This window comes from Hyposmocoma kahamanoa, unplaced genomic scaffold (assembly GCF_003589595.1).
Source record: "Hyposmocoma kahamanoa isolate Upper Pololo Valley unplaced genomic scaffold, ASM358959v1 116, whole genome shotgun sequence".
Taxonomy (NCBI): Eukaryota; Metazoa; Arthropoda; class Insecta; order Lepidoptera; family Cosmopterigidae; genus Hyposmocoma; species Hyposmocoma kahamanoa.
The window spans coordinates 5,564,543-5,587,420 of record NW_020653391.1 but is presented as its reverse complement, the minus strand read 5'-3'; the positions used below and the strand labels follow the sequence as shown (position 1 = coordinate 5,587,420).

The following is a 22,878-nucleotide window of genomic DNA, read 5'->3' as shown; positions in this document are numbered from 1 at the left end:
CATAATGACTTGTGTAAGGACTTGGACATATTCTCCCACAGTCGATACACCTACTTATTTAAATATTTGTAAGGACAAACTGAATATGTTGTTTATTTAAAAATCTTATTCTTAATATTATGTATGTGTAACATGATTTGTACTAATTAATTATTATTATTATTTTTTACTATAGTTTTTGAGTAGAGTTTGATTATTTTTTCTAGTTTGTTAATTTAAAAGTATATTTATTTACCTCGCAAATGTCGTGTGTGGCTGTCATAGGAGTGCAAATTAACTCCGATTGTAGTATAAGTTAATTTTAAGCAATGTCTCAGTTTGTACTCTGTAGCTATGCCATAAATAAATAAATAAATAAATTATTTTTTAAACTGTCTTTCTCTCTCTTTAGGAAGGTATAATGACAACGCCGAGTTCAACGAGTAAAAAAAAAAGAGGGGAGTCATGGACTGAAGATGGAATGAGAGCTGCAATTAAAGCTGTGCAAAGATGTCAGCTCACTCAGAGAGCTGCATCTACAAGTTATAATATACCACGACGAACTTTAAGGGACCATTTGAAAATAGGAAGCGTTACAAAGCGTTTGGGGCGAAAACCAATTTTTACAGATACACAGGAATCTGATTTGGTTGCAAGAATAAAAAGATTTGCAAAAATTGGAGTACCCCTCACACCAAAATTCATTAGAAAACAAGCGTACCTTTTTTGTGAGAGATATGATATAAAAAATAACTTCAATGAAGTAAAAAGGATAGCCGGTGCCGATTGGCTAAGACTCTTTTTGAAACGCAATCCATCAATCAGCAAAAGGAAGCCACAGATAATGAATCCAGCTCGAGCTCAAAAATTAAACAAATCCATCGTGGAGCAACATTTTCAGGCTGTGAAAAAGTTATATGATGAGTTAGACATCCTACGACATCCGGAGATATTGTACAATATGGATGAAAAAGGTTGCCGTATAACTGTACATAAACAACAAACCGTGTTGGCGGAAAAAGGAAGTAAAAGAGTTCATCTTATCGCCCCCGAACACGCAGAAAATGTGACTATAGCGATGTGCGTAAATGCCATCGGTACAGCAATCCCGCCAATGATATTGTTTAAAGGGCAAAGACAAAGACCTGATTTGTCAGAAAACTTACCAGCTGGGACACTAGTTAGAATGGCCCCGAAGGTAGCATGACGTCTGACTTATTTGTTGAATTCATTAAGCACCTAAGTCAATTCAAGGTAGCTGGGAAATGTTTGTTGGTTTTTTATGGTGCTAAATGTCACCTCTCATGCGAGGCACTCGATGAAGCTGAAAAAAATGACATAGTCTTGTATTGTCTCCCTTCAAATACTACGCATGAGCTTCAACCTTTGGACAAATCAGTAAACAAGTCCTTTGAACACCACTGGGATGAAGCTGCAATGAATTTTTTATATGCAAACGCAGATAAAAAAATGACCAAATCCACGTTTAATAAAATTTTTAGTCAAGTCTGGCCTAAATGTATGACACACAGCAACATAGTAAATGGTTTTAAGGCAACGGGACTCTTCCCTTTCAATCCTGAAGCAATCCCAGAAGAGGCATATGCTCCATCGATTTTATCAGAAATTCCTTGCTCTGCAATTCAGCAGCAACCAATGCAGGATTCAGATCTAGACGCTGATACAGGCAACTCAACGTTTCCATCAGATATTCCATGCCTCCCCGCTTGTGAGCACTCATGCAGGACATCGGATCAGAAGAAGACACTGCTAAACCGTCGATGTTATCAAAAACTCTACCCCCACCAACTCACAAACAGTTCATGTCAAACACTAGACTACTCGATTATGCTGGTAACTTTCAAGATATTTCTATACAATCAGAAGTAACTTTCAAAGATAGTACAAGAACAAAATCACGTCTTGTAGAATATAGTTCATCTACGGAATTTTCAGAAGGAGAAGAAGAAGAAAAAAGAGAGAAAGAAGATACCGGACCTTCTGCTTCATCACCTTCTATTTTAGCAGCAACTTGTTCAGCATTAGAAGCAAGCTGTTCAAGGTTGCTAATATCAAATGTTCAGGATAATAGAGGAATAAGTCCTATAACCAGTATTGCAAGTTCTGTGTCAGAAGTGGATTTTCACCTAAACCAAAATTATTCCAAACTTGCAGTAGCGGATGTATATACGTCATCTGAAGAGGAGAATGAAACTTCTTTTAACAAGGTATATACTACACCCAAAAAACAGACCATTTATAATTTATCGCGAGATATTCATAAAACAAATTCTGATGGTTTTACTTGTTCGGATGATAGTGAAGATAATCTTCCATTAAGCACATTAAATAAACAAAATAGTAAAACACCATTTCAAGAATTTCTGCCAACGCCCAAATATGCAGTTGTTAAAACTAAACATCCGCGTAAAAAAGCGATCAACTATAAAGGTCAAAGGATTACTAAGGATCTATTCGCAGAAGACAAAAATACAAAGCAAAGGAATATAAAGAAGGTTAAAAATAAAAAAGAACAGGAAAATAATGCAAAACATACGAAAACTCTAAGAGAGAAAAAAAACGAATAGAAAGTCTGAGAAACCAAATAAAAAAGGAAAAACCAAAGAAATTAAAAACAAAGAAAATGATAATACAGAAGAGTGGTATTGCCATGCATGCTGTAACAGTGAAATATTGTCTATGCGACAATGTAGCAAATGTAAGAAGTGGTACCATGAAGACTGTGTTGGTCTTACGAAAGATGACAAAGAATTTGTTTGCTCAGATTGTTATCACTAATTCTTAAGTTGCAAAGCAATCACAGACTGACAAATACTATGACTTAAGTTATGTATATACGAGAATACTAATTGTTATTAATAAATATGATACTGGGTGCTACTACCTCTATAATTTGTAAGTTGCCAGATCTCCTATAAAGACTTGTTATGAATGAGCGTTAAAGTCCCATCCTCTCAGGGCGCAACTGCTCTTCATAGTTTAATAACGCCCAATGTAGGCCAAGTTAAAACATTGTATTTTTTGAAAAAAATTACATTATTACGGTTAATGTGTATAATGGTTTATGTTAGAATTGAAAAATTATGTTTAAAATGATTGTTAACGAAGGGTTCAAGATAGTTTAGAGTCGTCAAGAAGTTTGATATTTTTTATGTTAAATGTTGATTTTAAATATTTCTGTTATGGCAATTAAAGAAATTTATATGCAACTATTGTGTTTTATTCGATATATGGCATCCATAAAGGTTGTTTTGCCATCCAGCATGTTATTTGGGAACTGGGCGCTAATTAACACATTATTTTTAATAACGCCCAATACAAGGTTTTTAAAAACATGATATTAGCATGAAAATCATAAATAGATATAGCACATAACTAACATGTTTCGACTCAGAAAACTATATTTATTATTTTTGTAAAATTACTTGTCACAATTATATGATATTTATAGTAAAAAAAAAGATTTCATGTTAGGTGGGCGTTAAATGCCTCGAGTACCTTAATTTGGAAATATAGTGTATAAATAGTAAACAAAGATTCGATTAGACTGCAGTTTTTGCGTTATACGTGTTATACGAAAATACGAGTTGATGAAAATAATACATATTAAATACATTATGGTGGGTAAAATACATAAATTAGTGTTGTGCTCGTGCATCACCGTTGTTGCCCCGCCACACGCATGACAGTTCAAATTTCGAGGGTTTTTATAAATACAATAGCAAGTAGGTTGTAAAAGCGCAAATATATTAAAACAGCTCAATATAAATGTAAGAAGCACCGACTCATGAGCTCGGGGAGCGAACTTCAGCGGGCCCAAAAACCTTTGTAATGTCGGCCTCACAACGGAGACGGTGCGCCGGCGCGCCGGTGTCTCGCCGCGCGTATACTCGACCGTCCCGGGTCCATATATAGCGCCAACGGTGTCGTTCACCAGATTTACGGGCTTGGTAGAATAGTGTTCTATTCGTCTTTGTCAGGCGCTCATTTACGAAGAATTTGCATGGCTCGGCCTTCAGTCCCAAGCCTTCAGTGGACACACGACGACGCACTCGCGCGGCGCGCAGCAGGCCGTCGCGCACGTCGCGGCGCGCTAGCCGTACGGCCAGCGGCCGCGGTCGCGCCCCCGGCTCGTGTCGCGCGCCGCCCACACGCGCACATCCCACTAAATCCCGCTCGTCAAGGGGTACTCCTAACTTAGTAGCACATGCCAAAGCGATGTGCGTTGGATTTTCCCCCCTCTCCTCCGGGATGCCGCTAATTTCCACCTCGTTGAGCAGCAATTCTTGGTCGCATTTACGACTTTAAACATAGTTTTTTTGTACAATTTATTGTATTAAACGAAATGAAGTAACATATATATTGCAAAATGTGAATTGTTCCGAGTTTTATCAGATTACAGCTCGAAAAAGTTCGAAACGTTTATTATTGTCTCGTCTAAAATAGAAAACTACCATTTAAAATGTATTTTTTTTGCTATGTAACCCCTTTGTTTACATTTTGGATATCAAATTATAATTCGTACTACAATGCATCTATTTTACAAATAATAACTTTATCGTAGTAAACTTTAAACACAGTAATGTAATGGGAAATGATTTTTTTGGGATCTAATTATTATTATATCTATATTTGATTTTTTTCAAACAAACAAACGCTTTGGGACCTTTACAGGCCCCGTGGTCACAGATGACACGAAAAAGAAAACTAAATTCCTATATGTAACAATCGCGAAAACTTAATTACTCGATACTGTAATATGATTGTTATATTAATTAGTTTTTTGCAAGAATCTAAGTACTCTCATCTAAATTTCAAATGATAAGTTCAATAACACAAAATTAAGTTTCAAGGTGTACTCACACTTTGCTAAGTCGCGCGCCCTCGTCATCGAGGTGGCTGCACACACTGGCCGCAGCTGTGAGCAGTGCCCGCGCGTCAGAACTGCCCGTCAGTAGAAGCTGCTCGTGGTACGAGTTGTAACGCACTGTCCACACCCTTTATTACAAAACAGTTAACACATAAGAATAGCACTCTTTCGTTTCTGGGTCATTTTGTTATTAATTCAAACAAAAAAGCTTTATTTGCCTGCAAAAACTGCTTTTGTGGTCAGGGCAAATTTCCGTGTTTCTCTTTCTTTAAAGACAAAAAGGGAACATTATATTTCACTTCAACAGTATATTTCAACTAAAATTCTACAAATTAATAACACCTAGAAATGTGTAGATTTGCGAGATTATGTAAAAACCACCATGATAATCACATAAGTAGGCAGCTATATAAATACCAGTGTGACAGCCACAAAAGCAAAGTTCCAGGGCTAGAGCTACTCTTTTCTACATACTTGCTGCTCAATTAAACAGAAGCGAATACTGTCAAACCAGAAACTGAACCTTTCTGAAAATTTGTTACATAGTGTAAAATTATATACAGGGGAATTTATTTCATAGTAGGTATTTACAATGCTTTTTATTTATCTATTTCTGCCGTCAAGCAGTAATGTCAGAATTACTGTTTTTCGGTTTTGAAGGGTAAGGGTGCTGGTGAAATTACAGGCACATGGGATTTGTCAACTTATGTCTCAGGATGACGGGCGCAGTGACAGTGTTTAAAGCTCTAATTGGCACCGCAACTGTTATGGACAGCGTGTAGCTTACTATCAGACACACACTTGTTCGTACCGTCACTTGATATCCTAAAAAAGGCACTTTAAAAAATATAATACAAGACAAAACTTATTACATAAATTTAAATACTAGAAAGTACTTAAAGTAGTGGGGCATCGTGCCTAGAGGGCTGGCAACATTTCCCCTTTGAATGCCTAAACTTATTCTTTGTCGGAAATATCTGCCAGTCTTGTCACCGGAGGCTTCTACGAGAAGATCTAACAGCTCTTTCGCTAGAAGTTTAGCCCGTGGCTCCCAGAGACCCAGGGTCTCAACAGCAAAAGGCACAAAGCTGCAGCACTGAGCAAAGTTAGCGTTGAGTTTTTTTGGTTTTCGGCCTCTCTGGTGACCTGCGCCATCTACGCTTGCAAAGACAACTACCTCCGTGGCCGAACGGTTACCTTGGACTACGACACAGAGGTCGCAGGTTCGATTCCCCGGCCGGGAGAAATATTTGTAAGGCCTACATTTGTTTCTGTCGTGAGTTTGAGTGTAATTTGTAATTGTCTATGTGTGTGTCCATGGCACCCGCGACACAGGGTTTCCTTAGTGCGGGGCTATGTTGAGTGTGTGTACATTGCAGGAGGCTGTAGTGTCCATTACATAGAGGTATTTAATAATAATATGAAATGAACAGGGTAAGTTGTATTTATTGAGATTTCTTGTAAATTAACTCCACTAGTTCTGCTACGATTATGAATACAAAGATCGTACACATAGAAAAATGTTCGCCGACCCGGTGGGACTTGAATTCTTGTCCATGCTGCACCGTAGCATTGGTCTAGCCTTCTGAACCATGGGGCCAGTTATCGAGTCGTCGAAATTCTCCAATGTGTTTTTTGTTATATATCTTTGTAGACTTCGGTGTTCGTCGCACCTAGTGACATCTAGTGAGAGATTTTTTAATAGCCTTCTCACCGCAGCGGATACCTTTACAGGTATCACAACTGACGCACATTTTTTTAATAACCTCACCGCAGTCGGGTAACTGTGTTTTTTCATATCAGCGATTACGCTATATCATGCTCTATGCATCTTTTTAACTGCCAGAGGACACTTATAGCTGCTTGTGAGGCTATCGCAAGCAATTATTATCGAGTTAATATTATTTTTAGTTATGTGTCACTAACCAATGTGAATGATCTGTCCTGCTAAAGATAGGCTCCTTGCCGTTTCTGTAATCCCAGATATTAAGTGCCGCGTCGTCGCCTGCGCTGGCTAAATGGAACTGTCTGGAAAACAAGTATTTATTTATTTAAACATAATAACAATGCCATTACAGGATTTTCCAAATTTAACAATGTTATGTTGTGCCGTAAAAAATGGAAGGAACATTTCGATAAAAGGTCACTAAGTAAAGGAATATGGTATAGAACAATACAACCTGGTTTATCGCGGGGTCCCTGATTTGCGGGGCTGGTCTAAGTAGGGAGTCCATTGTCTTGGCTCACATCGATCTGGGCATATTCCACTAAATAGTTCCAGTTATTTAATGAGGAAAGTTAATTCGCCTAAGTGCGAAGAGTGTGACCACGTAGAGGACGTATACCATGTGATGGCAGAATGTGTACGGATCGAAGCAGAAAGGAGACAGTTCTTTATGCGGTTCCTTATTCTTGAACGAGACAATGTCGGCTCATCCCTTTCAGCTGAGGCCAAGGCACTATATAAATAAGTATCCAATGTATTAGAAGACGTTAACAACGTAAAGCAGAACGATAGGGGTGGCATATTAGGCACTGTGTGAAAAAACTCTTTTAAATTTAAAATAATTATAAAAGACGACAATGTTATGAAGTACCAGAAATAAGGTGCAAAGTCACCTCGAATTCCGACAACAGAAATGCTATTAATTTATTCCTATTGCCCTTGTAAGAGGAGCAAACTATGAGATATTTGTATTTACTGATTTGTAAAATGTGCCCCGCGTGCGCCTCCTAAGACCGGCTTTTGGAACCACTACTATCAGTGTCTGAAGCTCTTGGGTTATGAATTCTCCTCCTTAATATGAGCAAGACATGTTTTGCCACGGTTAAATTTGCGACTCTAGTGAAAAGGGGCCTAAGTCAAAAAACCCAACTTTACAAGGAGACGCAAACCCTAACTTTACAAGGAGATGGGAAAGCTTAATATGATATTAAGCGTTAAGTGTTTTTCGCTTTTCCTTATAAAGTTGGATTTTATTAATTGTACCTTTTCTCACCAGAGCCACAGAAATACGCCTTACCTCTAGTTTATATTATATCCTACCACTCCCATTGGATGTAAGAACATAACATCAAGTGACGATATATACGAATGTTGGCGGCAGAAACAGGTAGGTAAGGTGGCAGTACTACTCTGGACGACCTACTTCACAAGGAGCTCTACTGCTACTAAATAATAATAATAGGATAACTAAGCAACAATACACTTAGTAATCCACTTATAAACGAGATTATACATTTCGACTCATCCGAAGAACAGAGTCCGATGTGATTATACAGCGCAAAGAGAATGAGTACGTTACGAGAATAATTTCCTTATTCAAACTAAGGCCTACGTAAAGATATTTTCAGAATTTATATATCTTATTTCATTTCGGAAATATACGATCAAACAACGGTCGATCTTACATCCATAGCGAAGAAGAACGAACGACATGTACTATGTCCTGAGAACAAGTAGTCTTACACATAGATCTTTGTTCTACGGATGAGACGATTTATTAGTTTCATTCAGTATTTTATGGAACTTTCAAAACGTGTTTTGAAAGTTACGACAGTATATGGTTTCATGTGCGAAATAAACGAAGTAATAATATGAATGACAGCGGATAAGTTATAGAAGACTGTAAAATTGTATTTACAAACCTGTTAGGATTGAAGTCGAGGTCCCTGGCGAGTTGTCGGTGTGCACTATCGATGCACCACGACGGCTTAGTGCAGTCTGTACGAGTGTCGTAGCATTTTATGTGTGTATCTTGGAGTAGTGCGAACTGAAAGAGAAACAAAACAATAGACTGGGGTTTTAAAATCGAAAATTCAAATTAAAATCATAATTTCTACGTGTTTCTAATTTATTTGGCTATTTCTTATTTACTTTACCATTCCCCTGACAATATCTATTTACCTGGTCATGTCCAATTTACCTCCTAATGTGCAGGATTAATCGCAAATTATGGGTTTATTTAAAATAACCCTCTAAAGCTCTCGCCATGTTCATTTCAACTATGTGTTTCAAGAGTATACTTAGTTTAATACATAGATTAAAATACTTATGTCACTCATAATTTAGAAAGAATGTTGCCCTTGCGATGTTTTAATTAAATGCCAATGCTGATTTACCGAACAATGTTTAATTTACCTGGCAATGTCGGCTTTACCTGACAATGTCTGCTTTATCTGGCGATGTGCAATTTACCTGGCAATGCTTGCTTTATCTGGCCATGCCTAATTTATCTGGTAATGTCTTAATTTACCTGGTAATGAAGTGTTTTATTGAATGTCAGGATGTTTCATCACCATGATATTCAATTATTTTTTGTGAAATTACTCCACTAGTTTGTTATAATTATTAATACAAAGAAAATTCCTTCGATCCGGCCGGATTCGAATCGACGTCTTCTAGCAAACCGTATCAGACGCTCAACTAAGCCACGGAACGAACCAGTGGACCTCACGAATTTTTCTATGTGCTTGTTTGTCGGATCTTTGTATCTGGTTTTTAACGGCTTTTTAGCCGTAGCGCGACACAGTTAGGCACCTTTACAGCTACTAGCCTTAGCTAGAGATGTCGCTATTCATCGTAATTAATTAACTGGTAATGTCTTAATTTACCTGGCAATATCTCTTTATCTGGCAATGTCTCATTTCTCTAGCGATGTCTAATTTACCTGGCAATGCCTGCTTTAGCTGGCAATGCCTAATTTACCTGGTAATGTCTTAGTTTACCTGGTAATGTCTTAATTCTAGGGTCGGCGGACTAAAGCACATAAGTCAAAAAAGTGCTTCATTATATATTATATAGTTATATATTTTTTGTGTTGTTTATAGTGTTATAAGATGTGAAGAGAATGATAAATTTGAAAAAGACGCCTCTAGAATAAAGTTACAAATTTATGAAGTGCTTTAGTCCGCAGACCCTAGAATTCACCTAACAATATCACTTTACCTGGCTATGTCTTTATGTGTTGTATAATTCAGTTTTCAACATAGTGAAAAGTGAACGTGATAATGTTTTTAGGTCCAAAATCATAACTATTAATAATTCATTGAAATTTAGTGATTGGGCGACTGTGGGAATTCACAAAAGTAGACATGTTAAACCTGCTTGGTTTCAATGGGAACATCCTGGCCGCTGTATGGTAGATGCGACAGTTATTCAAATAACTGTCAAAGTATTATTTGTCTGTGTCAGTCTGTGCTTTGTGTCAGTCTGTGCTTCTAAAATTATAATAGGTTATGGGTTAACTTTTTTTTTGGTTGCAAAAAAAAGTGCTATGGAAAATAAAAATACTCCATCGGTAAGCCTACCGGCACTACAATCGTCAGCCACCATTAGCAAGCTGACCGGGAAAAATTTCAACACCTGGGTTTTCAGTATAGAGTGTCTCCTTACTGACCTAGACCTATGGGACGTTGTAATAGCAGATGTCGACCTAGCTGACCCTCTCGCCAAGCGAAAGGATGCCAAAGCACGGGCGAAGATTTGCTTATCCTGCGACGAATCCGTCTATCCCGTAATAAGGTCAGCTAAAACTGCTAAACAAACCTTTGACTCCCTTAAAAAGGCGTATGCTGACAGTGGCTTGTCACGCAGACTAGGGCTAATGAAAAAGCTCTTAGCCAACGAATTTAGAGGAAACATGCAAGAGTACGTTAACATGGCGTTAGCAACACAGCAAGAGCTACAGAGCATAAACGCCGCAATGGACGACGAGTTTCTTGCCATAATTATGCTCACTGGCCTTCCGGAGCGTTACCAGCCACTAGTCATGGCGCTTGAAAACTCCAACACGAAGATCACATCAGAAAATTTGGTGCTGCTCTCCTAAAAGAGGACTCGTCTAGGGTTGTACGCGCCTCTACAAGTACTAATGTACATAAACCAAATGAGCCTACTGCTCTACATGTTAAGAAAAACGTACAAAAGAAAAAACTGTTCTGTTCGTATTGTAAAAAGTTAGGGCATGTTGTGAGTGAATGTAGAATAAAAAACAAGAAAGTTTCGGCAACGTGTATTTCAAATTATACATCACATATTACACTTTCATCTTGTTTCACTAACGCTCCTTCCACAGGTTCACAAGATTGGTTCATAGACTCGGGTGCGAGTTCTCACATGAGCAATAGGAAAGATTGGTTTGAGTCAATATCGTCTCATGTTACTTCTATTACAGTTGCCAACAAGGAGAAGCTTCTCAGCCATGGCAAAGGTACGGTAAATATACATATTTCCGACGACGTACATAAAATTAGTGACGTCTTATACGTTCCTGGCTTAGCTACAAATCTTTTGTCCGTAAGGACTTTAGTTAAAAAGGGTCACGATGTATTATTTACGACTAACGGCGGAAAAATACTTCACTCTGTCACATGACAAATACTGTCATCGCCACAGCCTCAAACCACAAAGGCATGTACAAGCTTGACGTACAAAATAGTTCGCATGCTACGTACACACATGCCAAGGAGCCTGCATTGCTCTGGCATAGGCGTCTCGGTCATCCGAATGCAAAAAGTTTGCGTATTTTGAAAAATAAAAATATCGGCGTATGTTTTAGTGGGAATTACAATGATAAGTGTATTCCTTGCATACAAGGCAAACTAGCAAAGAAACCTTTCCCAAACTCAAAAAGTAGATCGAGTAAAGTCCTACAATTAATTCACTCGGACTTATGCGGACCGATGAGTACGCACTCGTGGGGCGGAGCCCTTTATCTATTAACTTTTACAGACGACTTTAGTCGCAAAACGTTTGGATATCTTTTAAAATCTAAAGCCGAAGTTTTTACAAAATTTATAGAGTTTAAGCATTTCATGGAGAATCAAACTGGAGAACGAATAAAAGTTCTGCGCTCAGATAATGGTCGCAAGGACATGTCTACGTTTCTTAAGGAGAACGGTATCGTGCATCAAACCACAATACCGTACACTCCACAACAGAATGGAGTATCCGAACGCGCAAATCGAACCATTATCGAAAAAGCCAGAACAATGCTCCACTGGAAGGCCGCTAAGCGTGTTCTTCGGTACCTTAAAGGCACCAAGGATCACCGACTACATTTTAAACCATCAGGTCAGTTCCAACCCGTGTGTTATGTTGATGCCGACTATGGAAACAATCTTGTGGACCGACGTTCATACACCGGTTTTGTATTTTTATTGAACGGTACCCCTATATCATGGGAAGCTCGCAAGCAGCGTACAGTAGCGCTTTCCACGACAGAAGCCGAGTACATGGCTCTGGCGGAGGCTTGCAAGGAGGCTATTTACCTCAAATCGTTCATAACCGAAGTATTCGCCGTCACTCCACAACCCATCATCATACACACTGACAATCAAAGTTCTATCAAATTAGCACACAATAACACTTATCATGCACGCACCAAACATATTGACATTAAACACCACTTCATCCGCGACTCACTTATATTACATAATCTTCACCTGAAATACATACCCACACAAGACATGATTGCGGACATTTTCACAAAACCGTTGCCGAAACTAAAGCACACCAAATGTGCACACTTATTAAATTTAGGTTAAGGTTTTCTTTTTCTTTTTTTCTTTTTTTTGAACCGCTTTGTTGTATGTATATAGGGTGTGTAAGTTAGTCATAGGTAGGTGTATATACAGGTTGATATTTTTATATTCAATGTTTATTGGTGTGCAGTGTTTTATATGTATAATTTAAGTGTGTGTTCACTTTGTTATTGTCAACAGGATGTTCACATTGCGGGGGGGTGTTAAACCTGCTTGGTTTCAATGGGAACATCCTGGCCGCTGTATGGTAGATGCGACAGTTATTCAAATAACTGTCAAAGTATTATTTGTCTGTGTCAGTCTGTGCTTTGTGTCAGTCTGTGCTTCTAAAATTATAATAAGACAAAATCTTTACGATAAAAGGACTTATAACACTAGTAACAGTTTTAATGATTTTGTTAGGAAATATTCGAAAATGTTTAAACGTGTTTGTGTTGCAGCCAAAGCAGTGTTTATAAATAATAAAATAAAAAGCAGCGCGAATGTAGTAAAAACGACTTGGAATATTATAAACAGCGAAACTGGAAGGGTCAAACCTCGTTACTTAGATTTTCAACTAAGATTTAATGACAAAATTGTAAACACAGACGCAGAAGTTGCTAAAATATTTGATATTTTTTTTACTGACATTCCAATTTTGACTACTAAGTCGTTAAATTCATCTCCCACCACCGCTGAATCCTTACTAAAAGAAAATAATGCAGTTAGTATCACTAATTTAAGGTTCCGTCATGTATTTCCAAACGATATTGTTAAAGCCTTTAAGTCTATAAACATAAAAAATACTGCTGATCTTGATGGTCTTTCAGTCAGAGTAATTAGTTCTATAGTTGATTGCATTGCGCCTGTGTCTTTAATAAATGTGTTGATGATGGTGTCTTTCCTGACCTCATAAAGCAAAGTAAAGTTATTCCACTTTTCAAATCTGGTAGTATTTCTGACCCCACCAATTTCAGACCTATATCAATACTACCAAATCTCAGTAAAATATTTGAAAAATTTATTCTAAATCAGATGTGTGCACATTTTTATAGTAATAATTTAATGTCTCCTAAACAATTTGGTTTCACTAGGGGTCGCTCTACAACCGACGCTGGTGTTGGGTTGATTAATCATATATTTGATGCATGGGAAGTCTCACAAGATGCTATTGGTGTATTCTGTGACCTTTCCAAGGCTTTTGATTGTGTGCACCATGATACACTGGTCAGGAAACTTCGCCATTATGGTGTGGCGGGACGTGATCTCGATCTTCTTAAATTGTATTTGCGTGGTAGGGTACAGAGGGTCGATGTTAACGGTACGAGATCATCAGGGTCTGCAATTAGCATGGGTGTCCCTCAAGGTTCAATTCTAGGCCCATTTTTGTTTTTAGTTTATATTAATGACTTACCTAGCCTTATGGAGGGTATAAAACATGAGATAGTATTGTTTGCTGATGATACTTCCTTATTATTTAAAGTTAAAAGGCACCAATGTTCCTACGACGATGTGAACAATGCTATATCTAAAGTAGTTGATTGGTTTGCTGTTAATAACCTACTTCTTAATGAGAAAAAAACAAATTGCGTGAAATTTACATTACCATACATCTAACATATGTTAGAGAGACGGTTACAAACATTGTAGTTAGAAATGAAAATTTGAATCTTGTGGATACAGTTATATTTCTAGGTATAACGTTAGATGCTAAATTGCAATGGGGTCCCCATATAAGTAAGTTATCAACACGGCTCGGCTGTGCAGTGTACGCGATTAAAAAAATTAGGATACTTTCAGATGTCGAAACCGCTAGATTGGTTTACTTCAGCTACTTTCACAGTCTAATGACATACGGAATTTTGCTTTGGGGTAATGCCGCCGATATCAACAGAATCTTTGTCCTGCAGAAACGTGCAGTTAGGGCAATTTATAATCTGGGCCCCAAAGTATCTTTGAGAGATGAGTTTAAGGAAATTAACATTCTTACACTAGCCTCACAATACATTTATGAAAATGTAATTTATGTTAAAAGGAATAGTAATTTCTTTATGAAAAATAGTGACAGACACAACATTAATACGAGGAATAAAAATAAACTAGCTTTTCTTGATAGTCGTCTTCACAAAGTCAAAAAATCATTTAAGGGCAATGTATACGCTTCTATAACAAGATTCCGGTTGATATACAAAATTTGACTTTCACGAGGTTTAAAACTATAGTGAAACAAAAACTTTATACTAAAGGTTATTATACAACTTCTGCGTACTTGGATGACAAAAATCCGTGGCAGTACCCGTTTAGCTCATGGAGGTAGTCTCGATCTCTGATGTTTCAAATAAAAATAAAATATTGTAAATGTTATTTACAAAGAGCAACCCCTAGAGTTTCTTGGTCATTCTTCTCAGGGGGATCTGCCTTACGAATGAGCGGTAGAGTTTAACCATTGTGACGATTTCAAGTGTAATAATGCTTACAAGAAATAAAGATTATTTTGAATTTGTCTAATTTACCTGGCAATGTCCTTGGTGCGGATTCCATTTGCCCCCTGTGAACTTGAGCCGGGCGCGTCTCTCTGGGGCCACTGAGACGACACTGTCACCAGTCGTAAGGTCGTGTACCGACATATTGTTGTCGTATACAACACCGATGCGATTAGAGTCTGTTGGATGCCATTCTGCGCAACGGATTTCCTCGTCCGATTTCTACGATTTAAAAAAAAAATAGTTGTAACTTTTACGGATTAACTGATAGGAGGTAAACGTGTTACGGCAACAAATTTACGATTAGCCACTTCACATCTTGAGCTGTATTATATCTCGGGTCAAATTCGTTCTACCAATGTGTCATAGTCACTTGTTTTACGATAATTCACACAGTTATAGGGTTTTGCCTCGGATCCCTCGATATACATAATACTTGATTTAAATTTGATTATTATGTCATTTGCTTTTCCATGCGATCACTAACAAATACAAATAAACATACCAGAGGTGATACTGTTTTCAAGAGCTCCATATCCTCAGGATTCCTGCCTTGAATTGCACTCAGGTCATCCAGATCCTTAGGTATCACCTAGGGATGAAAACAAACTATTGTTTATTATTAATCATAATATAATTTGTATAAATAACATATAATTAACAATAATAATTTGTGCGTTAGTAGTAGTGTGTAGTTACGCACACGTAAATATAAAAAAATCAGTAGTAACAACAGAACACATGAAAACTATTTTTTACATTTTAGAGCCAACAATAAGACAGTTTTTAGCATGATTTAAAATGAGGAAACTTCAATCTGTCTGGAATTACGTGGAAGTTTTATTTAATCTTCTTGCAATTGTTGCATTCATTATTAATTAATTTTCTTAAAGAAAACAATTTATATACACTTTATAATTTGTTTGATAACACAATTCAACTAACTCAGTGGAGCAAATTGTAAACATTTTTGTGTTGTGAGTGTTTGTGTAGGTATAATAAAAATTATTTTATATTCAAGATAAATGACATATTTATATATAGATATAACTATTTTCAGTATTGTAAAGGGAATAAAACACAAGTAGACATCTTATAAATCTATATCTTCATCTCACTCTAATATATTACAGTTACATAGTGTTCTCCTTCGCACTTAAACTTGTATTCTTCCTCGGTTATATTAATTAATAACCGAGGAAGAACATGGTATAGTAAAAAAACGTTTTTTATTCTTTCTTTTTTTTCTGATAACATGATTGCAGTCAGCCCCATATCTTTCTACATTAGTTTTGATTATAGTGACCTTCTTTACCGACCCTTAGGGTATACGAGAAGAGCATTATGACATGCACGAGCTTGCACAGGGACCGACTAAGTCAGGTCATCCCAGATCAGCCCGTTTGCACGGACTTCATCTAGTTCTCTGTAAGATTAGTGCCTTAAGTGAGCCGCCTCGGGTGCATGTACAGCACCCTCCATATTTTCCAAATAGGTACCGCAGCTGTAGCGACGCTCACATCCCGTCGCTTTCTGCTGGATTAACCTTCGCATAATTGCAGTCAGTAGACTGTCTGATGTGACGAGTGGTATCTCATTCTTTGCAAGGCCTTTATGCCATGCCAGCGACTTTTCACTGCCGTGACTTTCGAAACGACATTTTGTTTAAATCCACCTTTTAATGTTGCTTGTTTCTTTTTGTCTTCGCTGGTTTTCTTTTTTTATTTAAAATTTATGCAGAATACTGCTGTACTTTTGAACTGCATTTAATGACTTAAACCATTCTCTACCTGTCATCGATCGGGACACAAAAAAGTTAGACTGGTGCAAAAATCATTCAAACCAGATTACAACCTATATATTACAAATAATAAATATGGTTTTAGTAGCAGTAGAGCTCCTTGTGAAAGAGTTCGTCCAGAGACATACTATCACCTTGGCTATTTCTGCCGCGAAGCTGCAATATCAGCATTACTGTGCTCTGATTTTGAAGTGTAAGGATGCTAGTAAAAGTGCAGGCACATTTAGTGGCAGTGCGCCTCAAGTCTTTGCGATTTAAAGCTCTGAGTGGCACAGCAGCTGTTATGGATGGGTGTGTAGCTTACCAGCAGGCACAGGACTTGTTCGTTTAGTCACTTGATATTAAAAAAAATAAAAAAATGGCATAAATGAAATATAATACAAGCTGGTGGTGAATCTGACTACTTGCTGTTTTTCACTACATGGCCCTGTCGCGTGTTAGCAACTCAAGAAACCTGTCTGCTTTAAACTGCGGATGTTATATGTTTACATTTATGAAATAGTGGGCACTGCCAGTGTAACATAACTTTAACAGTATGGATGGAAGTACAGTTGTAACTCACCTCCAATGTAGGTAACTTAAAAATAGACACCCCCATAGTGCACTGCGCCGTGTTTGGGTCATACGCGTTGTGTACTGTCATTAGTGTTGCAGCATCATGGGGAGAGCAGCGCAGGTGCCATATCTCTCCGATCTCGTGTTTGAATACCTGTAATATACATATAACTTATCCATAGCTGAATGTCATTTGCCAATGAAATCTAGTAAGTTTTCCATAAACCACAAACCACCTTAATTTCCTTACTGTTATTAATGTCTCCGTGGCCGAATGGTTTGCCATGCTGGTCTGCCACGCAGAGCTCCAGGGTTTGATTTCCAGGACAAGAGAAATATTTGTATGGCCTACATATATTTCTTTTTTATTATATATTAGGGTGTAATTTGTAGTTGTGCATATGTGTCCATGGCACTCACAAAACAGGGTTTCCATAGTGGGGCTATGAGTGTGTACATTATTGTTAATGTCATGTCGATAGTGATTATGATATATAGTGATATGGGCTATAATAAGAGTAATATAAGATAATTCATTATAATTTTGAATATAACTACAACAGTAATATAAGAAATAATACAAATATAATACACAATTTTTTATGACTTGTAAATGTTAATTTTGGCAATAAAGAATGTCTAAGGGTCGCATTCTAGAACTGTACTCAATGCTCAAGTCAGGATTTGAGTATGGTTTAAAGCACTCGAAATCACACTCAAGTCCCTGCCATTAGGGTAGTATTTCCAGTGCTTGTGTTGCCAGTGCAATCTTGACTTGAGCATTGAGTACAGTTCTGGAATACGACCCTTAGGGTCGTATTCTAGAACTCTATTCAATGCTCAAGTCAAGATTTGAATATGGTTTAAAGCACTCGAAATCATACTCAAGTCCCTGCCATTAGGGTCGTCCAGTGCAATCCTGACTTGAGCATTGAGTTGAGTTCTAGAATACGACACTAGGTGTTGTTGAACTTACATGTAGCGATCTGTAACCTTTGATGCTTGAGACAGCACATTCTGCAGATATCCACCTACACCACGGTACTTACCTTAGTGTGTAGAGCACCAGTATCTTCCTCAAGCTCCACAACGTGTACTTGATTCGACTGTGGTTTCAAACTTTGAGTTCCAATTAAAAATCGGATAGCTTCACTTTCACCATATTGCGGAGACAATGCTCTTGTCTGAGAATAAACATAATGCAAATTCAATAATTTTATTGTGATATACAGGTTATAAAGGTATTACGAAAACGCATTTTGAATGTGTGATCCACTTGCGGCACAAAATTTTATTACCTATGTAATCGAACTATTCACAAAAACAAAATATTATAATAATTATAAATCGACAAGTTATTATTATTATTATATTAAGGGCTAATTTAAGAAAGATAAATAAAAAAGTAAATTTTATAAAACTCCAATAATAGTTTTCAATATTTAATGTTACAAGTGGCAATTATGTTGAAAAAATGTAGAATACATTTTAGACCAGGAGGAAGCCAACATTTTCGCTAAAAGGGACTATAACCTATTCAATACTAAAAGCGAACAAATTTAAGTGAGTTAAAAATTAAGTTTATAGCCTAAAAATGAAATTGTAGTAAATACTAAATACCTGATGTTCTAAACCATATATAATTGAATTTCCTTCCTCCATTATGCTTAAAAAGTTCGCAGAAAATATTACTTGTTTTCGATATAAACATCTATAATAAATTATGTCACAGTATTTAATATTTACTGATATTGCAGAGTATTGCTTATTGTATCTGACGGCCAAGTCATATGTTTGACTATCGTTTATTTATTTAGAAATTGTCTTTAAATTACAAATCAAACTGACACCAACACTAAAAGCAAACAATACATTATTATTAAAAAGTTTGTTATAGTGGCTGTGGTTAAATACACGAAGAAAATGAATTGCTTTGTAGAACACTTCCATCAAATTTGACAGTGACAGTTAGATGTGAATGGTTTTAAACCTTTGTCTTGTTCTTAGCGTTAGCGGAAAGAATTTAAAAATAACAACCAGCCAGTCTGGCTATCCCGTTCATTTAGTAGAAATTATTAAAAGTTTTCAAACAACAATACCTACAATTAAAGAATTTAAAAAGTTAAGTAAAGTTAGATAAAGAAATAGTTTTCCCCAATTAATAATAACGCTTGGTACTTCCATAAGCTGGAAGCAGGTTACTGTACAACTAGGAATGTTTCAATTTTTCCTTGTGCAGGGTCAATAACAAGAAGTTTACTCTCAGGGTGCATTTATTCGACACAAATTACAAATTAGAAAGATATACACAACTTGGTACTTGGTACTTGGTGTAACGGGCTGGTGTCCGCATCTCGACGTCAAGGCGCCTATTTTGCGTGAAGATATACACAAATTTCAACGCGCTCATCCCGCGCGGAGACCGCGTTGCCGCCGCGCAGCGACCGCGTGCACTCTAAGGACCGTATTCTAGAAATCTACTCAATGCTCAAGTCAGGATTTGAGTATGGTTTAAAGCACTCAAAATCATACTCAAGTCCCTGCCATTAGGGTCGTATTTCCAGTGCAATCCTGACTTGAGCGTTGTAGTAGAGTAGAGTTTTAGAATACTCAATGCTTAAGTCAGGACTTGAGTATGATTCAAAGCACTAGAAATCATACTCAAGTCCCTGCCATTAGGGTCGTATTTCCAGTGCTTGTGTTGCCAGTGCAATCCTGACTTGAGCATTGAATAGAGTTCTAGAATACGACCCTAACTGTCATGGCAAAGCGCGCTTTATTTAATTAGCTTTTACGTTTTAATTTAAATGAGCATCCCGGGCGTGCGGACGAGTCTGGCTTGTCTTTGGTCTACGCTGCGACCGCGCGGTTGTTTTTTTTCAATTAATCAGAGGAATTTAAATGTTGTTGCTTAATAAATAGAATTCAGATTCGCCATTAATGTACGGGAAAGCGTGAAAACTGCGCGGCGGTCGCGCGAAAACTTTCGCGTCGTGTAACTGGGTGTTTAGGATTTACTCAACCTTTTGCAACTAATGATAAGTACGGCCCAAATCCCCAAGTGTCAAGCTTGATGACAGCACAACATGGACACGCTGTACATAACATAATATTTCAATGCGGTGTGGCTCTATATGGCATTGTCTTTGACATAAACACTTTTTGGGTATAGTAGTGCTCTCAGAAAAAACAAAATTCTGCCTAGGTTAGGGTTTCTTAACCTTTTTCTGGTCATGGATCCCTCTCAAAACGTCAAAGAGCCCATGGAATCTTTCCGAAAAGATGATGAGATGATGAGTTCGCTACAATTATGGATGGCCGTCAAAGGGCACGGATATTCTCATAACATATTGCATACCAATTTTCATATTAATGCATTATGTTCGCCATGAACCACCGGCGTTCATTACACGGACGACTTCGGGGTCCATGCAGTGGCGTAGCGTGAGGGGGTGCAGCGAGGGCCACGGCCCCGGGCGGCACTGCAATGTGGCGGCAGCAAGCAATAGTCAAAATATTTTTTTTTTTTACTTAAAATTGGAAAATAAAACGATATCCTGAACAATACAAAGGTGGCGACGGCAGGTAAACAGAAAAACACAATCGAGTCACGCCTGCCCGAAGGAACTACAATTGTAAAAGCAAAGTTACAATTGTTAAAGCAAATTCTATCAAGCAATGTCACGCACAACTTCGGAAAATAATAATACTTAATTTTTCCTCAATCGTCGATGTAGCAACTAGGTAGTACCTAATGAAGTAAGTGGCAAGAGATTATTTATAAATGATCACGATTGTAATCGCATAGGAAACAAAGAAAATTATGTTAAGTGCAAGACAATGAAAATTAAGCTGTTACAGGTAATGTTTCCTAGTCCGATGTTTATGGTGGCTACTCCGTAATTTAAATCTCCAACTCGTACCTTAGCTATTCTAATAAAGCCACATAATGTGATCACACGTCAAGAGTGTTTTATCCTATGAAAGTCATGAAAATAATAAGAACTACATGAAACAAATTATCTAAGTAATTTTATAACTCTGAAGAAATGTTGTCATTTTCCAGTAAAATATGGCCTTATTACCACTGGGTGCGAACGGTATCAACCAGTGTTCTACAGATCTGTTCTAACGAGAGGGTTTTGGAGGGGTATATCGAGTATCATGCCCCAGAGTGCTTTGTTTAAATATAACCATAGATAATACAAATACACTCACTATATTTGAGAGAGGCAAGTGCAGGCAAATGTTTGTGTAGTCAGGATGCGACAGACTGAGTTTAGTACATACCTATGTACCCATCTATTTACGTAGGTCATAGGCTATTGCTATTTGGAATACGCATTTTGTCCGCATTTTCGTGCAAAAAATATGAAATTTCATTATAGTATAGGTCCATCGTAGACACCGACCATTCCAGTTTTATTGAAGATCGCAAACGTTTTGGGCTCCGCTGAACGCTTTAGACATACGAACCAAATCGCTAAGTGCGAATTAATGAAAATGAATTATCAAAATTATCAAAGTCGCCTTTCTATTCCCAGGCACAGATGGTTGTAATTAGTTTGAAGCCATAGTCTGCTTCAGTATTACAAACTAATTATTCCGTAACACAATCTCTAATCAATATTGTTTAGCAATGCGCAGGATGTTCCCATGGCGGCTATCGTGGTTCCGGTTTAGCGTGGGATACCAGCTCTACGTCCGTTTGTGACTCACCACTCGTAAGTAGTTTCATGAATTTATTAATAATTTTTATCCAATTTTTGTAAACAAAATTATTATATTCAATAGGAAGCGAAGTTGTTTAAGGTCGGAAGTCGGGTCAGACAAGGAGGTCTATTAATGCCCTGTCTCTTTGTCATAACTAATGCATTTGCATTTCAGTAACTTTTGAGATATTGGTAAAGTTTTGTTGTCACCTTAAAAAATGTCTTAAAAAACGTGAACTAAATAAGATTTTTTTTAGCCGTTTGGAGTTGACACTCAAGGCGGTCTCCGACTGAGGCGATACCAATCTTATCAAATTGAATGCTACCAAAACGCAAGCGTGCTGATTCCCCATAAAACGGAGTCCCTTTCACCTAACTCCGACTTTTCGTGATATATCCATACCGATAGCCGACCGCCTCCAGCTACTTGGAATGGACCTATCGTCCAATCTGAAACTTCGGCAGATACATTGAATCTATGGCCAAAAATCCAGCCAGGAAGCTTGGCATCCTTTCCAGGGTGAGGCGTTATTTCACATCGGGACAGTTGCCTCGGCTGTATCAAGCACTAGTCCGATCGTGTATGGAGGTACTGCTGCCATACTACTGCTACATACCAACTTGTCACCTTGGATTCAATTGACAAGCGTGTCAAGAGGCTCATAGGTGACTCGGAATTAGTAAAGGCGAAGATGCGTAGCCTTGAACACCGCTGTAAAGTTGCCTGCTTATCGGTACTTTACCGGATATATCACGTAGAGTGTACGAGGGAATTTCATGAATTAATTCCGCCTTCCCCTTTCCATCATCGGGGACTAGGCACAGGCTTGGATTCCACTCCTATGATGGGGATATTCCAAGGACGAAGCGTTGCACTTCCACATTTATATGGCTAACGGCTATGGAGTGGAATTCCCTGCCTGCGGATTGTTC

General features: G+C 37.7%; 1 protein-coding gene across 1 annotated transcript in view; it reads right to left on the bottom strand.

Annotated features, from left to right (window-relative positions):
• The window catches only part of LOC113239770 (EARP and GARP complex-interacting protein 1), a 26,455-nt gene extending 7,346 nt beyond the window's left edge, over positions 1-19,109 (bottom strand). The window contains exons 1-8 of the mRNA XM_026476881.1: positions 18,854-19,109; positions 18,283-18,417; positions 17,241-17,387; positions 15,383-15,469; positions 14,908-15,099; positions 8,519-8,643; positions 6,797-6,898; positions 4,864-4,998 (exon numbers count right to left, since the gene is read on the bottom strand). Of these exons, the coding sequence (XP_026332666.1) occupies positions 4,864-4,998; positions 6,797-6,898; positions 8,519-8,643; positions 14,908-15,099; positions 15,383-15,469; positions 17,241-17,387; positions 18,283-18,417; positions 18,854-18,895 (965 nt within the window). The 5' untranslated portion in view covers positions 18,896-19,109. The remainder of the gene's footprint in view (positions 1-4,863; positions 4,999-6,796; positions 6,899-8,518; positions 8,644-14,907; positions 15,100-15,382; positions 15,470-17,240; positions 17,388-18,282; positions 18,418-18,853) is intronic.
• Positions 19,110-22,878: the final 3,769 nt, after the last annotated feature.